This window comes from Bos javanicus, chromosome 10 (assembly GCF_032452875.1).
Source record: "Bos javanicus breed banteng chromosome 10, ARS-OSU_banteng_1.0, whole genome shotgun sequence".
Lineage (NCBI taxonomy): Eukaryota > Metazoa > Chordata > Mammalia > Artiodactyla > Bovidae > Bos > Bos javanicus.
In genome coordinates, this window is record NC_083877.1 from 85808397 (window position 1) to 85825575 (window position 17179).

The window sequence follows — 17179 nt, forward strand, 5'->3', positions numbered from 1 at the left end:
CATGGTAAAACTGATAAATACTTTATGGCTTTGGGGAGTTAGTATGCTTTCAGTTTTGGTTTCTGATTATTCATTAACAATATATAGAAATATGATTGATTTTTGTGTGTTGACCTTGCATCTTTGCTTAATTAGTTCTAGGAGGTTTTTTCTTATTGTTGATTCTCTGGGATTTTCTATGAAGACAATGGTGTTTTCTGTTAGTTTTCTTTCTTTCCATTCTGTATGCTTTTATAATTTCTTTTTCTTGCCTTATTGCACTGGCTAGATGTTTGAGTTCCAATTTGAATGGTAAAAGTGGACATTCTTGCCTTGTTTCTGATCTTTAGAGAGAAATTTTCTTTGACCATAAAGTATGATGTTAGGTACAGGATTTTGTAGATGGCCCTTATCATGCTGAAGATGGTCCTCTTTATTCCTAGTTTTTTAAGGTTTTTTGTTTTTTTTTGTTTTTAATTCAATGTCTGCTGATTTTTGTCAAATGCTTCTTGCATCAATTGATATGGTCATGTGGTTTTACTTTTTAGAATATTAACATAGTTTCTCAAGTTGATTTTCAAATATTGAAACAGCTTTGCCTTCCAGATTTAAATTATACTTGGTAATTATACATTAATCTTAATTTTATTATTTACTTTGACTGTGCTGGGTCTTCCTTGCTTCATGCAGGCTTTCTCTAGCTGTGGTGAGCAGGGGTTCCTTGTGATGCACTGGTTCTAGGCACATGGGCCTCAGTAGTTGCGGCACAGGGGCTCAGTAATTGTGGTTCTCCTGCTCTAGAGGGCGCAGGCTTTGGTACTTGTGGCACACCACTTAGTTGCTCTGCAGTATGTGGGATCCTCCTGGACCAGGGATTGAACCTGTGTCCTCTGCATTCATTGGGAGGTGGATTCCTAAGCACTGGGCCACCAGGGAAGTCCCTACATGAATCTTTTATGTACTGATGAATTCAGTTTGCTAATAATTTGTTGCAGCTCTTTGCATCTGCATTCATGAGGGACACTGGTCTCTAAATTTCTTTTTTTTTTGTATTATCTTTGTCTGATTTTGGTACTGATATATCTTTCTGCAAGGCAATTTTTCTCTGGAGACCTGGGTTCGATCCCTGGGTCGGGAAGATCCGCTGGAGAAGGAAATGGCAATCCACTCCAGTACCATTGCCTGGAAAATCCCATGGACAGAGGAGCCTGGTAGGCTACAGTCCATGGGGTTGCAAAGAGTCGGACATGACTGAGCGACTTCACTTCACTTTTCAACGTCTAGCACATCTAATATAAGACCAACATCTAGCACATCTCAGAGATGAGGAGACCGAATATCCACCAATAAGGAGATTCAAAGTGGCAGTTAAAATGGGAGCAAAGATGATGTCCTTCCATCTGGACAGACTAGAGACTGGGGAGTAAAACATAACATGACCTTTTACTTAGAGTTTAGTAGGTGTTAGACACTGTGTATGAATTGTCTCATCTAGCCATGAAATTAAAAGACGCATACTCCTTGGAAGGAAAGTTATGACCAACCTAGATAGCATATTCAAAAGCAGAGACATTACTTTGCCAACAAAGGTCCGTCTAGTCAAGTTTTTCCTGTGGTCATGTATGGATGTGAGAGTTGGACTGTGAAGAAGGCTGAGCGCCGAAGAATTGATGCTTTTGAACTGTGGTGTTGGAGAAGACTCTTGAGAGTCCCTTGGACTGCAAGGAGATCCAACCAGTCCATTCTGAAGGAGATCAGCCCTGGGATTTCTTTGGAAGGAATGATGCTGAAGCTGAAACTCCAGTACTTTGGCCACCTCATGCGAAGAGAGTTGACTCATTGGAAAAGACTGTGATGCTGGGAGGGATTGGGGGCAGGAGAAGGGGACAACAGAGGATGAGATGGCTGGATGGCATCACTGACTCGATGGACGTGAGTCTGAGTGAACTCCGGGAGTTGGTGATGGACAGGGAGGCCTGGCGTGCTGCGATTCATGGGGTCGCGAAGAGTCGTACACGACTGAGCGACTGAACTGAATGCATCTCTATGAGATAGGTTCCCTTATTCTAAAAAAAAAAAAAAAAAAAAAGGTCCTTGCCATCAGGGAGCTCGGTCTGCTACAGAGATAGAGGCGCAAACGAACCAGTATCATGCAATGTAACAGCATTATAATGGGGCGTCTGCCCTAGGGGTAGTGGACCCTGGAGCGGCACTCTGATCGTCACCGGAGCTGAGGGACCGGGAAGGAGGGCTGCAACTTCTCCAGCGTAGCCTCGGGAAGTAGTGGGGGCCTTTCAGACTGGCTGTTTCCACAGCAACGGGACTAGCCATCCTCTTGTGGCGTCAACCGTCAGGTCTTAAGCGATCCAGAAGCCAAGAAAGGACACTTCCAGCCTTCCAACCTCTGAGGCGCGCGGACGCTCGGCGGTAAACGCCACACATCGAGTTCCAAGAGTCTGATTGGCTCAGTCAGGTGGCGGGGGGGGGGGGGGGGGGTTGGGGGGCGGGAGTTAGCAGCGAGGGGCGTGGCCCAGTCTTCTCCCAAGCGAGAGTTTTTTCTAGCAGAGCGGAAGCCGACCTCTCCTGCCCCGGAAGTCCAAGCTCGACGTCTGCCCGGTGTGGATACCGCCGGCAAGGCGGCTTTTTTCGCGATGCCAGGGGCAGCCGCCAAGGGCTCGGAGCTGTCCGAGAGGATCGAGAGTTTCGTGGAGGCGCTGAAGCGGGGCGGCGGGAGGCGCAGCTCCGAGGACATGGCCCGGGAGACTCTGGGACTGCTTCGCCGCATCATCACGGACCACCGCTGGAGCAATGCAGGTGAGGCAGGTCTCGCCCCTTTCTGATCCCGATTCCCGGGCGGAAAGTCGCCCAGGAGCCACGCCGCGGCCTTCTCGCGCTCACCTTTTCTCTTTGGGCGGTAGGGGAGCTGATGGAACTGATCCGGAGAGAAGGCCGGAGGATGACGGCCGCGCAACCCTCAGAGACCACAGTGGGCAACATGGTGCGGAGAGTGCTCAGGATCATCCGGGAGGAGTATGGCAGGTCAGGCCCACGTCCTGGAGCGGGGCTTGGGCCCAGTGAAGCTTTTTGCACGGGCCCCTCTCTCTCCCTGCTTGGAGCCTTTGTTGGAGCTGAGTAGCTGTCGTTACTTGACCACATCTCTTCCCCCAACTCCTTTGGGTCTTGTTGCCTTCGTAGACTCCATGGACGCAGCGACGAGAGCGATCAGCAGGAGTCTCTGCACAAACTCTTGACATCCGGGGGCCTGAGCGAGGATTTCCGTTCCCATTATGCTCAACTCCAGTCCAACATCATTGAGGCAATTAACGAGCTGCTGGTGGAACTGGGTGAGTCCTGATCCTTAGGTGGACGGGACAAGTTGCAGGCAGATGAGGGAACAGAAGACCCTGGAAGTTGTTCATAAGCAGAGATGGAAGATGACCAGTCTTCTGGTTCTCATAGGTTTGCCCTCATCCGGATTAAGAACGATTGGAATAGGTGGCAAGACTAAGATAACCCTTTCTACATTTCCTTACAGACTGACCCCTTACCTACTGCAAATCCACTGTGGCAGAGACTGTTTGGGAAGAGCTTTTATTTTTAAGATGAACCTCTGAAAACCACAGTTGATAAACCCTTTTTCACTAAACTTGAAATTTTACAGACACACACACATACATACCCATATGCATACACACAAGCCACTTCTATCCCCCCTATTTTTGTGACCTAGGAGACCAGATATTTATTGCGGTCAGTGTTCCCAGGAAAGGAAGAAACTGGGTCTGTCTGTGCACTGAGCTGCTTCTTCCAAATTCCTCCCCTGTTTTTCTTATGTGTCCTCCCTGTCAGGTGGAGGCGTTGTGGCCACCTTTTGGAGGAGGAATTCTTTTAGAGGGAAACTCTGTTTACCCTACTCTCAGCACTTTCAGATTTCCCAGATGGGACATCTCTTGCCTAAATTCATTGTCTTCAAAGTCAGTCGTAAAGAACTAGTTCTGGGGCGAGGTAGGGGTGAGGGGAGTAAGTTGATGAGTAGGGCAAGAGGGTAGGCTGAGAGCTTGGGAGCTAGAAAACCCTGGAGGGAGGCTTTTAAGGAAACAGGACATTTCACGTTTAGTCCATTGACCATGTGTTACCAGGCTCTGCTAGGTGGGCAGTGTACAAAAGGGCACATGTCCCTTTCTGTTCTCTCTCAAGTCTGTGTTGTAGCGTGACTGTGTCATATTTTCCATGCAAAACTGGCTTCTCGCAGAAGGGACAACGGAGAACATCGCAGCCCAGGCCCTGGAGCATATCCACTCCAACGAGGTCATCATGACCATCGGCTTCTCCCGCACGGTGGAGGCGTTCCTCAGAGAGGCTGCCCGAAAGAGGAAGTTCCATGTCATTGTGGCAGAGTGTGCACCTTTCTGTCAGGTATGGGGACTGCTGGGGCTGCTAAGAAAAATTTAAAATGAGGAGAGAATAATGCCATCTTTGAATCGATGCAATTTAAACATTGAGGATATAGAGTAAAACATTTAAGAGAATTTTACGTTGTTGATCCTGTGAACTTTCTTAAAATATTCATTTAAGGAAGTTGAGTGAACTACTTGGCCCAAGAAAAGATAAATATTAGTTCTTTCAGAAATCAGTTCAGTTTAGTCACTCAGTCGTGTCCTACTCTTTGCGACCCCATGAATTGAAGCAGGCCAGGCCTCCCTGTCCATCACCAACTCCCGGAGTTCACTCAGACTCACATCCATCAAGTCAGTGATGCCATCCAGCCATCTCATCCTCTGTCCTCCCCTTCTCCTCCTGCTCCCAATCCCTTCCAGCATCACAGTCTTTTCCAATGAATCAACTCTTCGCATGAAGTGGCCAAAGTACTGGAGTTTCAGCTTTAGCATCATTCCTTCCAAAGAAATCCCAGGGCTGATCTCCTTCAGAATGGACTGGTTGGATCTCCTTGCAGTCCAAGGGACTCTCAAGAGTCTTCTCCAACACCACAGTTCAAAAGCATCAATTCTTCGGTGCTCAGCCTTCTTCACAGTCCAACTCTCACATCCATACATGGCCACAGGAAGAACCATAGCCTTGACTAGACGGACCTTTGTTGGCAAAGTAATGTCTCTGCTTTTGAATATGCTATCTGTCAGCATAGGGTAAATGACCTTGGGGATGACTGATGCTTGGTCTGATCTCACTCAGTCTTCAGGTAAATAATAGGTCTCCAGAAAGGAAATATGTAAGGATGCAAGGATGTTGTAAAATAATGAGCCAGGAGCTGTCCTGTGCGCTCTGCCCAGTTACACAAGCAAGTTGTATTTCCAGTTCTGTGCCTGTCCCAGCACTGCTGGGGAGTAATAAACATTAATTAGCTTCCCCTGGGCTTCCTGCCGCTTCCCAGAGAACACCTACCAGATGAGTTAGTTACCTGTTGGAAGTTGCATGTTGGATATGGCCAGTGTCACACAGTCCCCCAGATCCAGTTATGTTTGAAAGCTCTTTCTCTCTCTCCCGCTCTTCCTCTCAGCATCAACCTTTGTCTCCAAATGCAGGGTCATGAGATGGCAGTCAATTTGTCCAAAGCAGGTATTGAGACAACTGTCATGACCGATGCTGCCATTTTTGCTGTTATGTCAAGAGTCAACAAGGTGGGTGTATTTGGGTTATATTATGTCAAATTTATGAAGATTATACTTTAAAATATTAATATCTGCCCCCCTCCCTGGCCCCAAGATCTAAAGAAGAGAGAAGAGTTTCAAAAGAGTTACCTTTTGAAAACACATACGTGGACCTTTTAAATCTCTTATTCTATTAATGTTGATCCCCCCTCTTTATTCCTCCCTTGGCTGCTGCTGCTGCTAAGTTGCTTCAGTTGTGTCCGACTCTGTGCGACCCCATAGACAGCAGCCCACCAGGCTCCCTTGTCCCTGGGATTCTCCAAGCAAGAACACTGGAATGGGTTGTCATTTCCTTCTCCAATGCATGAAAGTGAAAAGTGAAAATGAAGTCGCTCAGTCCTGTCTGACTCCTAGTGACCCCATAAACTGCAGCCTACCAGGCTCCTCTGTCCATGGGATTCTCAGGGCAAGAGTACTGGAGTGGGTTGTCATTTTCTTCTCTGTCCTCCCTTGGAGGCACCTCATTTTGGTTAAAGGATTGAAAGAAATGAAATGGGACTAAGCTAATCTTGTCAGCATGTTAGGGATCTGATAAGAGAGCTGCCCACTTCTGCTCAGAGAGCTTGGTAGTGGTGGATGGTAGAAGAAAGGCTTCCCACTTCTCAGGAGGTGTAGCAGATAGATTTCCAGGGAAGACAGGGCTAAGAGCAATAAACACTGCAGTTTTCTGTGTTCATTTTTCCCTTGGGAATCCACTTTTCTGCTAGAACTTGTGATCTGAACCTAGAATCCCTTTCCCTCTACTGGTGTGTGATCCCCACGCCCACCCCTTGCAGGACGCCAAGACTGGGGGCTAAGCATTCAGGTGCTCATGCCCAATGGCTTGTTGAAGGCTCTGTTCTCAGGATGGCTCGCTTCTTTCTTCCTGTCCCAAAGGTGATCATTGGCACAAAGACCATCCTGGCCAACGGTGCCCTGCGAGCTGTGGCAGGAACTCATACTCTAGCACTGGCAGCAAAACACCACTCCACCCCACTCATCGTCTGTGCTCCTATGTTCAAGCTTTCCCCACAGGTATGTCTGTCTGTCTCTAGCCAACAGAAGGAAGTCAAAGTATAGGTTTGAACTCTAACCTTCAGCCTTCTCACTCTGGGACTTCTCTTTATCTACATTTACTCAGTGGATTAGACCCAGTGGAGACTGGAAAAGGCCACAGTAGTCTTGATCCAGGAAGAGCCATTGATAGTTACAACCTTTCAGCTTCAGGAGGTCAAAATTATAAGGTCAGGATAATATGTAGTTGGGGAAGGCCCTTTGTCTACATTGCCACCACTCCCCTGTCACCCTGACCATTTCTGAAAATGCCAAGCAAGTTGAAACTAGAAACACAGAATTGGTTTTTATTTGTCATAGTTCCAGGGACTGTATTCTGTAGCTTGAACACAAGCAGTTACTAAGTAAAGAGTCATTTTACCAGTGATAGAAACTACTTGCTTTGAAAATAACAGCCTATCTATATAGGTGTCTCTCTATAGGTGAGACTCTATAGGTGTCTACTCATAAAAAAATTGAAGTGAAATTCACATAACACACAATTAACCATTTTAAAATGTACAGTTCAGTGGCATTTAGTACATTCACAGCATTGTGCAACTACCACTCTTTAGTTTCAGAATTTTTTCATCATCCCAGAAGAACACTCTGTACCCATTAAGTAATCACTCCCTTCTTTCTTCTCCCCATCTCCTAGTGATTGCTAGTCTGCTTTGAGTCTCTATGGATTTGCCTAATTTTGATATTTCACATAAAAGGAGTCATACATTATGGACCCTTTTGTTTCTGATTTCTAAATATTTGGGAAGTTCATCTGAGTTATAGCACATACTTTATTCCTTTTTTGTGACTGAATAATGTTCTGTTGTATGGATATACCACAATTTAATCATCCATTCATCTGTTGATGAGCATCTGGGTTATTTCTACCTTCTGGCTTTTGTAAATAATGTTGCAATAAGCCTTTGTAATCAAGTGTCTGGATGTCTTTTTATTTCTCTTGGGTGTATACCTGAAAGTCAAAGTGTCAGATCTCTCTTTTTTTCTTCCTAATTTTTCCTTTTCCAGTTTCCCAATGAAGAAGATTCATTTCACAAGTTTGTGGCTCCTGAAGAAGTCCTGCCTTTCACAGAAGGTAGAGAAGTTGCTTGAATGTGTATGGCACACGCACTTGGTGTGTTTTGGATTTTTGTGTATGTTTGTTTTGGTCTTCTGGTGGTCAGTGGGATTGAACGTTGTTGGGCTGTGTTTTATCAGTCATACTTTTTGTGGGGACTGTTCTTTTTAGCATCTTAGAGTGTTTGCGGACCTGACCTAATCCATGTTCATTTTCTTCTGAAACTAATATATTTTAGCTGAGTTATGGGGGCCATGGAGAGTTGGATCACCCAGCATTGACTGGGATTGGCTTTACAAGTTGTCTGAGATACAGGCAACAGCCCAATCAGAAAGTGTACTTGATTTTGGTTGCTACAGGGAGTCATTTTGGTGATGTGACTGCCAAAGAAGCAGGCTCTGAAATGTTACTTATAAAACTTGCCTGTAGCCTGGACACTTTTGTGTGTTGGGGACCTTTTCTCTGTCTTCTTCTGAAGGCAGCAACTTAGCTCAGTGAGCTTGCTGCCTCATCAACAGTTTGCATGGTCTTTAACATCTTCTGGGAGCAAAACATAGTACTTGGAGTGCTTATTCTTCTTGGAAATTTAATAACTTCACCATTTATTCAAACATTCATTCTTTCAAGAAAGATTTATGACTCTTGAGCACCCACTGTGTATCCAGCACTATTTCAGGCGCTAGGGATGTAACAGTGATTAACACAGATGGGCCCTGCTCCCCCAGAGTTTATATCATGTTGCAAAAGACAGACAAGAATATGTCAGGGCATGGAGTGTTTTAGGAAGAAAATATGGATGATATGATGGAAAGTGACTAGGGGACTACCTTAGACTGGGAAAGGGACTTAATGAGATGGCATTTCAGCTGATTCCTGAAGGAATAGAGCCTGCCACATGAAAGCGAAGGAAAGAGTTTTCCAGATGTTGGTGCAAAAGACCTGAGTTAGGTACATGCTTAGCCAGGTCGAAAAAGATGGCCATGTGGCTGGAGAGTACTGAGCAAGAGGGAGAGCGATACAGACTAGAGTGTAGTGCAGTGGGGAGGGCCCAAATTTTGACAGCCGCAATCCCGAATTTGAAACTTTTTTTGCCTTTCTATGGGAAGGTATTGGAGAGTCGTAAACACAGGGCAGATCGTGATCAGACATCTTTTCTTCTGGTTTGTATTTTGCTACAGCTTCCCTTCCTTGGGGTGGCAAGTATCCCTGTGTTATTGAGCCTAGAATCCATGAGATACTTATTAGAACAGGAGCCTCGGTTTTGTCTTCAGCTCATGTGATTGCCTTTCAGGGGACATCTTGGAGAAGGTCAGTGTCCATTGCCCCGTGTTTGACTACGTCCCTCCAGAGCTCATTACTTTGTTTATCTCCAACATTGGTGGGAATGCACCTTCCTACATCTACCGCCTGATGAGTGAACTCTACCATCCTGACGATCACGTCCTATAACCACCACTCGTCCTAAGCAGAAGCTGCTTAGGCAAACACAGAACAGAGAGGAGATTTCTGTGCCACAACTGAAATGCATCTTCCTTGTAATGGGGGAGCGAACAAGAGTCAGCCTTAGAAAACCTGATACTGTTTCCTGCCATTTCGGTCATCCCATAATTGGGATGCATCTCCAGGACTGTTCTTTGCCTTTTGGATCTTACAGAGCCAGCAGGGCTTGATCTCTTGATTTTGGAGCCTCTTAGTGACTTGGAGCATCTGTTTCAGGAACTTAAACTTTCCGGCTTGGTGGTGTTTTAAACACGACACCAAAGACTTGCTGGGCTACAGGTTTTTGCTCAGAAAGACTGCCACTCCTTTTCCGAGGCCGTGCCAATAAAAGCTGCTTGAAGGTTCCTGAGTTGGTTTATTTATTGTTCTGCTCCGACTGAACTGCCTGAAACAGCAGCAGCAGAACCCTTTGGTGTTTTCATAGAGGGCAGTAATTAGAGGTAACAGCCTAAAACAGAAATTCAGATGAAAGTATTTATGATTTCCTTTATAACTCACTGGAAATAGTCCCAAACAACTCGTTAATAATCCAAGACAGTGGTTCCAAAATCACTGATCATCAGAATCATCTGGGAGCTTAAGAAAATATACAATCTCAGCCTCCATCTCAGACCTACTGCATCTGATCTCTGGGTTGGCTTAGAGTGTCCTGGGAATATTCTTAGAGCGTCCCGGAAAAGGACCCCCTCATGTACTAATAATAGAATTGCAAATTGATACAACCTTTTCCAGGGCAATTTCAACCTTCTAGATTTATTTTTGCAAGCACAGAAAGACATAGGCAAGAATGTCCATTGTAGCAGCTGTAATGTCACAGCCTAAGGGTGCAGCAATATAGCATTTTATATTCTGTTAGTTAAAAACAAGAAAGGTTTATAAATGTGATCTACTTGATGATGTATACATTGCAGTAGAGGTTTCAAAAGGTGACGGAGATCAGTGTCTGGATTAAAGACATTTTGATTGATTCATCTGGTATTTAATTTGAATTAGTTATCAGTATTTTAAAATCTGGATGTTACACATTAAATAAATTCAGATTTCTTCCGTCTCCTGAAGAGTTGGTGAACTCTGGGCCCGCACTCCCAAATGCAAACAATTTGACTGTAGGTGGATAGTTTCTAATTCTAGTAAATGGGAAGCCCCGTTTTCTGCAATTCCAAGCCAGGTTCACAAAACTCATTTATATTGTCTGCTGAAGCCTTATGGGCATCTGAGTTGTGACCCTTGTGTTAATGCATGGGATAGATTTATAAGCAAGTCTAATTTTATATTCTATTAACCAAAAACAAGCTGGGGAAAAAAACAAGCTGCAGGGCAATCTGCATGAAATGATCCTTAGCTCCTTAAAACAAATTATGTGGATGCACAGGATAAAAATCTGGGAAGAATTAACACAAAACATTGGCAAGCAGATTTTATTAGGATATTTATTTAGGATATTGTTTCTATTCTTCATGTGTGCTACTTTAGTGATTTATGTTTTCAAAAAACCTCCTCAGGTCAGATGATCTGGATGCCATGTTTGGGAAGCATGGTGCAAAGCAAACTTAGGGCCAAGATACCCCAAGTGTGCAAGGGAACCCCCGCCCGGGGATGCTTGTCACAAAGTCAACCTCTGGCAGCAGTGTCTATGAGGCAGAAGGTGGAAGTTCTAGGAATCTGCATGTTTAAAGAGCATCTTAAGGGATTTTACCAGGTGATTTTGATATTTGTGTTTTGGTAAACACTGGCCAGAAGGTAGACAATGAGGGAAAGGCCTCTACTCTGATCCTGCTTGACGTGGGCAGATCTTTGCCTTTAGACTCTTGTCTTCCCTGAGAGAGGGAAAAGACAAGACTGAAGAGAGTCAGTCTAAAGGACTGATCTGAAAGCTCTCTGACCCAGAAGAGCCCGGCTCACACAGGTCTTTGTTGTCAATTATTTCTTAAAACATCTAAGACCACATGCTTTCTCGGTAAAGAGGCTTGTAGCTACCCGTTTCGAGCAGTCTTTGAAGGCGCCCATCCTAACAGCGGCTCGCCTGGATATGACTGCTCTGGAGGAAGAGAAGGAATTTAAATCTGTTTCTGGAAGTGTGTTATCATACTTGTCCTTTGTGCATCTTAGTCTCTGGGTCTAAGATTAGCACCAGCATCCGTCCCAGGCATCCCTGAGGTGGACGAAGGTTACCAGGGTAGAGGCTTTCCGTCTCTGCGGCCAGCTCTTACAGTGCCTGCAACAGAGCTGCACGGATGTGGATTCTTTAGACTTTAGAACTTCAATTAAGTAAATCCAACTATGCTATTTATATACCTCGCTTTTCTATTTTTCTTTCTCCCTTTTCCTGCTTGAGGAAGAGTAAATATTGGAAGGGAGAACCTGATCTAAGCAGGGGGACACCGAGGTGTTCATGTCTGCTTACTACCTGTCAGCCTTTGTTTGAACTTGCTTCCCACCCCTGCCTTTGCAGCAGAGCTCAGAAGAAGCTCATTTAAAAACAGTGGTAGCTTAGAATCAATCAGGGATTCCATGGACATGAAAGTCTTCCTGAATATGCTAAATAAACCAAGTTAGGTCACTCACTCCATAGAGTTTGTAAAGACGCATTTTCCCACGGTTTGTATCTTCCAATTTGGACAGCGGGCAGGAAAGGCACAAGTTCCTGGAACTCAAATAAGGAACAGAAATTCCTAATATAGCCTCCTAAGAGAAGTCTCTGAAAAATACTCTACCAAGAAAAACTGAAGTGTAAAGTGATACCTCAAAAGAAATGCCGGTACTCCTAAGATCGTAAGTTTCACAGATGTGCTTGAAAGCCATTTCTCAAAGTGAGCTGTTGCAGCAGTTTAGGTTCATGAAGGCTGCCCAGCTCACAGTTCCACCCCTGAGCTCCCTGACTCTGTGATACCACATATGTAAACCTTGGTACAGCAGCATGCTTTGCCATAAAGATAGTACCAGATGGGGATGTCATTATTGTAAAGGCTCCATACTATCCACCTGTCCTCGCAAAAACTCCACTCTGCAGACATGCACCCAGTTGACACAAAGGAGCTATTTTGAAATGTGGTTTGGAAGTGTTTTTCTTATCTGGTCTACTCTGCTCTGAATTACCCTTTCATTCACCAAACAGTTGTTCCAGGATGTTGCACAATGGCTAAGCAATTATTATTAATAAAGAGCTATGGTCTAAGCTTTCAACCTTCACAACACGTGGGACTGCCTTTCAAGCCTAACCGCACTTGAAATGATGATCTCCTGATGTTTACATTAAGTACTGTCATGACGAGAAGGGGCCTTTCAGTAGTGTTTTTGCAGGCATGTTATTTTCATTTAGAATTAAGACCTGCCTAGAGGAGAAGGAAGCTACTTAAAAACTTGACAAGATTCATAATTTATATGTAAAATCCTGCAGTTAACTTCTATTAAAAGAGAGGTGGTAGCATACTTAAGTAATGATAAACTAAGAGCAGTGATGAACTAATGATAGACTAACTCCAGACTACCTTTTTTTTTTTTTTAAATCACATTTGGATACTCTTTGCTCTTAAAGTAAATATGAGCAAACTGTTTAGTCAGGCAAGTTGTACAGGGAAAATCTGGCCAAATCCAGCTTCACACCGCTACTTGAGTCACGCTAGCTTACTGGCTCGATAGATTGCAAAATAATAGATACTCAGATTTCCACAGGCTTTGATCAGGTTGCCTGAACTTTATCAGATGTTTCTTGATAAAACTGAGTGCTCTGTGACAAACGGGCATGGGATGAAAGTGATTCAAGGGCTTGAAAAGTCCTAAACGATAGGATCACTTTTTTTTTTAATCGCCTCCACAATTTCTGCAGCAATATGTTTAGAAGGGACTCACTAGAGGTTACTGAATGATAAACAAATGAATAAGTGGAGGGATAGAAGGGAGGAATTTGGTGCAGATTATCCAAATTTTTGGTTTCCCAGGCTTCCTTCTTTTCCTCTCTGCTGAGCCCCACATTTTGCCATCTCAGTGTTGAACAATTTCAGCTGAGAAGGGGTGAAGACAGGCATGATATACAGTGGCAAACACAGCAGTCAGTTCTCATTGTTAGCCTGCTTGTGTAAAGCGTTTTGATGAAAGGGGGTGTGCTTCAGTGGAAAACAGGTAAGGAGAGCCTGTTCTTTGTGCCAGAAAGTGCTCTTCCCTCCCTTCAGGTATGCTGGTGCTGGCCCCCGCCTGAGGCTTCCGCTGAACCTGGTTGTCAGTTCTGTCTAGGAAATGATGGGCTGCATCTGTTCTCACTTGGCATGGCTTCCTCAGCCCCCGACACATCTCCAGAACTTGGCCTTGAGCCCCCTCCTGCTCTGACCTGTTTGGACTGCCTTGTTCTTTGTACTGTCTGTTAGGCTCAGATCCCAGCTGTTGATTTGTGTCTGACCTTTTCCCTTGCTCTGATGGCTGATTGCTAGATCCTCTTCATTTTCAGCTACTCAAGGAGTTCCACCTCCCCACCTGGGTTCTGGACTTTGCCCTAGCCCCCTCCCCAGCCTCTCCTTTTCCTTCTAGCCTACATTTTAAGCTTTGCCAAATTTCTTTCTTAGAAAAAATTCATTTATTTTTGGCCACATGGCTTGTTGGGATTTTAGTTTCCAGGCCAAGGATTAAACCCAATGAAAGCATGTGAGAGAGTGGCCAGGATCAAACCCAGTGAGACAGTCCTAACCACTGGACGGCCCAGGGAATTCCTGCCTTGAGTTTTCTGATACTAGCTTCTCAGTTCAGTTCAGTCACTCAGTCATGTCTGGCTCTTTGAGACCCCATGGACTGCAGTTATTCCCTGTCCATCACCAAGTCCCGGAACTTGCTCAAACTCTTTTTTTTTTTTTTTTCTTGCTCAAACTCTTATCCATCGACTTGGTGATGCCATCCAACCATCTCATCCTCTGTCATCCCCTTCTCCTCCTGCCTTCAATCTTTGCCAGCATCAGGGGTTTTTCCAATGAGTCAGTTCTTTACATTAGGTGGCCAAAGTGTTGGAGCTTCAGCTTGAACATCAGTCCTTCCAATGAACAAAGAGATCCCAGGACTGATTTCCTTTAGGATGGACTGGTTTGATCCCCTTGCAGTCCAAGGGACTCTCAAGAGTCTTCTCCAACACCACAATTCAAAAGCATCAATTCTTCAGCGCTCAGCTTTCTTTACTAGCTTCTATTGCCATCTTAATTCTGACCGTAGAAGTATCACCTTTTGTTTCAATAATAAAGACATAGCTGTAACTCATGGTAATCCCTACACCTAGAGGAAGTTACCATAGTCTATCATTAGTTTCGGGCTTCCTTGACAGCTCAGTGGGTAAAGAATCCACCTACCGAGGCAAGAGACACAGGAGATGTGCGGTTTGATCTCTGGGTCGGGAAGATCCCCTGGAGGAGAAAAAATGCAACTCACTCCAGTATTCTTGCATGGAAAATTCCATGGACAGAGGAACCTGGCAGGCTACAGTCCATGGGGTCGCAAAGAGCCATTCCCAACCGAGCACATGGCACACACAGTAGTTTCCTTGTCTCTCTCCCTGACTGAATCTAAGCGTCTTGAAGGTATACACCTGTATTTCCCAGTGCGCTTCTGATGAGTGTTACTGACAAAGGAGCTCTCAAGAATGGTTTTGTTGCACTTCTCATCTCTCAAGTTTTACTCTGAAGTTAACGAAGCCTCCTCCACCAACCAGAATCAAACAAAGTTGAACCACCCCAGGTTTACAATCTGATAAATCCCTAATAAATTAAAATATGTTGGGCAGTGTCGGGTAATAATGGGAAGGAGGGTGCAATGTGAAGTCCAACAGACCTGGGCTTTCTCACGCTCAGCAAACCTGTTAACATCTCTGAGGTTAAGAAGTCTCACTGCAAAAGAGAGATATTAGCTTCCTAAGGGGACTTTGTCGGAGAAGACAATGGCAACCCACTCCAGTACTCTTGCCTGGAAAATCCCATGGATGGAGGAGCCTGGTAGGCTGCAGTCTATGGGGTTTCGAAGAGTGGACACGACTGAGTGACTTCACTTTCACTTTTCCCTTTCATGCATTGGAGAAGGAAATGGCAACCCACTCCAGTGTTCTTGCCTGGAGAATCCCAGGGACGGCAGAGCCTGGTGGGCTGCTGTCTGTGGGGTTGCACAGAGTCGGATATGACTGAAGAGACTTAGCAGCAGCAGCAGCAGGGGACTTTGTAAGGATGAGAGATCACGTATACAAAGCATTTGGTATATAGTGAGCCCTCAGGAAACGGTAGCCAGCATTGTTCTTGGAGCCGGAAAACATGGATGCCATGCTCTGCTTTACTTATTAGCTGTGTGATGTTAGACAATATTTTTCAGCCTTGGTTTCCCACTTTGTAGAATGGAGAGAATAATTACCACCTTATTTCATGGGTTGCCAAGAATTCAAGTAAGTTACACAAATATAATTTGTAAACCTTAAAACACCATATAGGAAATAATGATTACCGTGCTGTTTGAAAATTAAATGTAGGTCTGCTCTTATGGCACCTGATTAAAAAAAACTTAACAGAATGCTAACAGGCAATAAAAGTAATGATATTTTTTGCTAATTGGTTGATTTTGTGCTGATGTGTGCTGCTGCGTGTATAAATTATTAAGATAGAGAACACTTTGTATTATATGTGTGTTTAATTGAATTCTGAAACTTCAGTGGAATTATAAAACCTTGGCTGTTTTAGGTAAATTTTGGAAATAACAAATTCATTTTCTTTCTTATTACCTGAATGTGATAGGATAAAAACAGTAAGGATAACATGTATATAGTGACTACATAACCAGTGTTTTTACCCTTTTGTTATGATTGCTGCTATGTGAAATTAAAGATACTAGATTGATGTAGCTATGTAATCAGCATTTTGACTCTTTGTTATAAATCATTTCTGCTGTGTAAAGATAAAGATGGGTAGATTAATAAAAAATTGTTTTGAGAAAGAATAATTATCTCTTGCATTGCTAGAGTCAAGGCTGGCCACGATGACTGGCTACATGATTTCTGGAGAACTTTTTCTAGTCTCCTGCTCAAGAACAGAGTTTGGGATTTTTAGCAAAACCTTGTGAAATCACACCCCATCATCCTAAAGTAAGAGGCATAGTAAGACTCTTTTTTAATCCTACAGATTGGTCTGACCTAAAAAGATTTTTAATACACCCAGGACAGCTGACCTCCATGAAGTTCTGGGGAGTAGAGGCAGAGGCCCAGGGGCCCCTGGAGGCTGAGGCCCTGAAAACACTCTCCTTTCCAAGGTCATACCTCCTAGCCTATGAAATCATTTATACATATTTAGAGGAATAAAGGCCATTTTTAGACAGTGGCGCCTATTCTTCCGGGGTCCAATTACATAATTCTACAAGGATCCCCTTGAAACCCAGTGAAGGCTTTCCCTAAACCTTCTGTGAATGCACTACCTCATCACTCCCATAAGATTCACTGCAGGGCTCCTGGCAAGTGAATTTTTCTTCCATGAGGACAAACTTGTTTCCTGTATTAAAAGAGGAAGAAAATCATTCCATTTGCTACACAGGCCAGTGTAAGCAGGCTGGCCAGGAAATACAAAAGTAGAAATTCTCATTGCAACATCTTTCTCATCATATGGCCTCCCATTCAAAACACATCCCATCCCAGACATATTACTAGCTTTGTTTTTGCTTTTTCTTTCTCCTTTTATAGTACTTTAGTCTCTTGAGTCTTATTAACCGGAAATCAAGTCATCTAAAAAGGTGGGGCAAGTATGGATTAAGAGTGGCATAACAAGCATTTGCAGAAAGATCAGTCCTGGTCCCAAATGAAATTATGGGGCCATTAGATATGTGTACCACAATAAAAGCAAGATGCAATTTGAAAGGGACCAAAATAACACTTGTCTCCTGAAAAAGTGTAGAGAATGTATCTGGTTAGGTTAAAAGAATTAAT

The 17179-nt window shown here is 44.1% G+C and overlaps 1 protein-coding gene across 1 annotated transcript; it reads left to right on the forward strand.

Annotated features, from left to right (window-relative positions):
* Positions 1 to 2504: 2504 nt before the first annotated feature.
* EIF2B2 (eukaryotic translation initiation factor 2B subunit beta) lies at positions 2505 to 9599 on the forward strand. Its single transcript, XM_061429481.1, has 8 exons — positions 2505 to 2793; positions 2898 to 3018; positions 3175 to 3323; positions 4232 to 4395; positions 5520 to 5615; positions 6522 to 6659; positions 7707 to 7773; positions 9047 to 9599. Exons 1-8 carry the CDS (start codon positions 2631 to 2633, stop codon positions 9202 to 9204), a joined length of 1056 nt encoding a protein of 351 aa, XP_061285465.1. The 5' UTR covers positions 2505 to 2630; the 3' UTR covers positions 9205 to 9599.
* The last annotated feature ends 7580 nt before the right edge of the window (positions 9600 to 17179 follow it).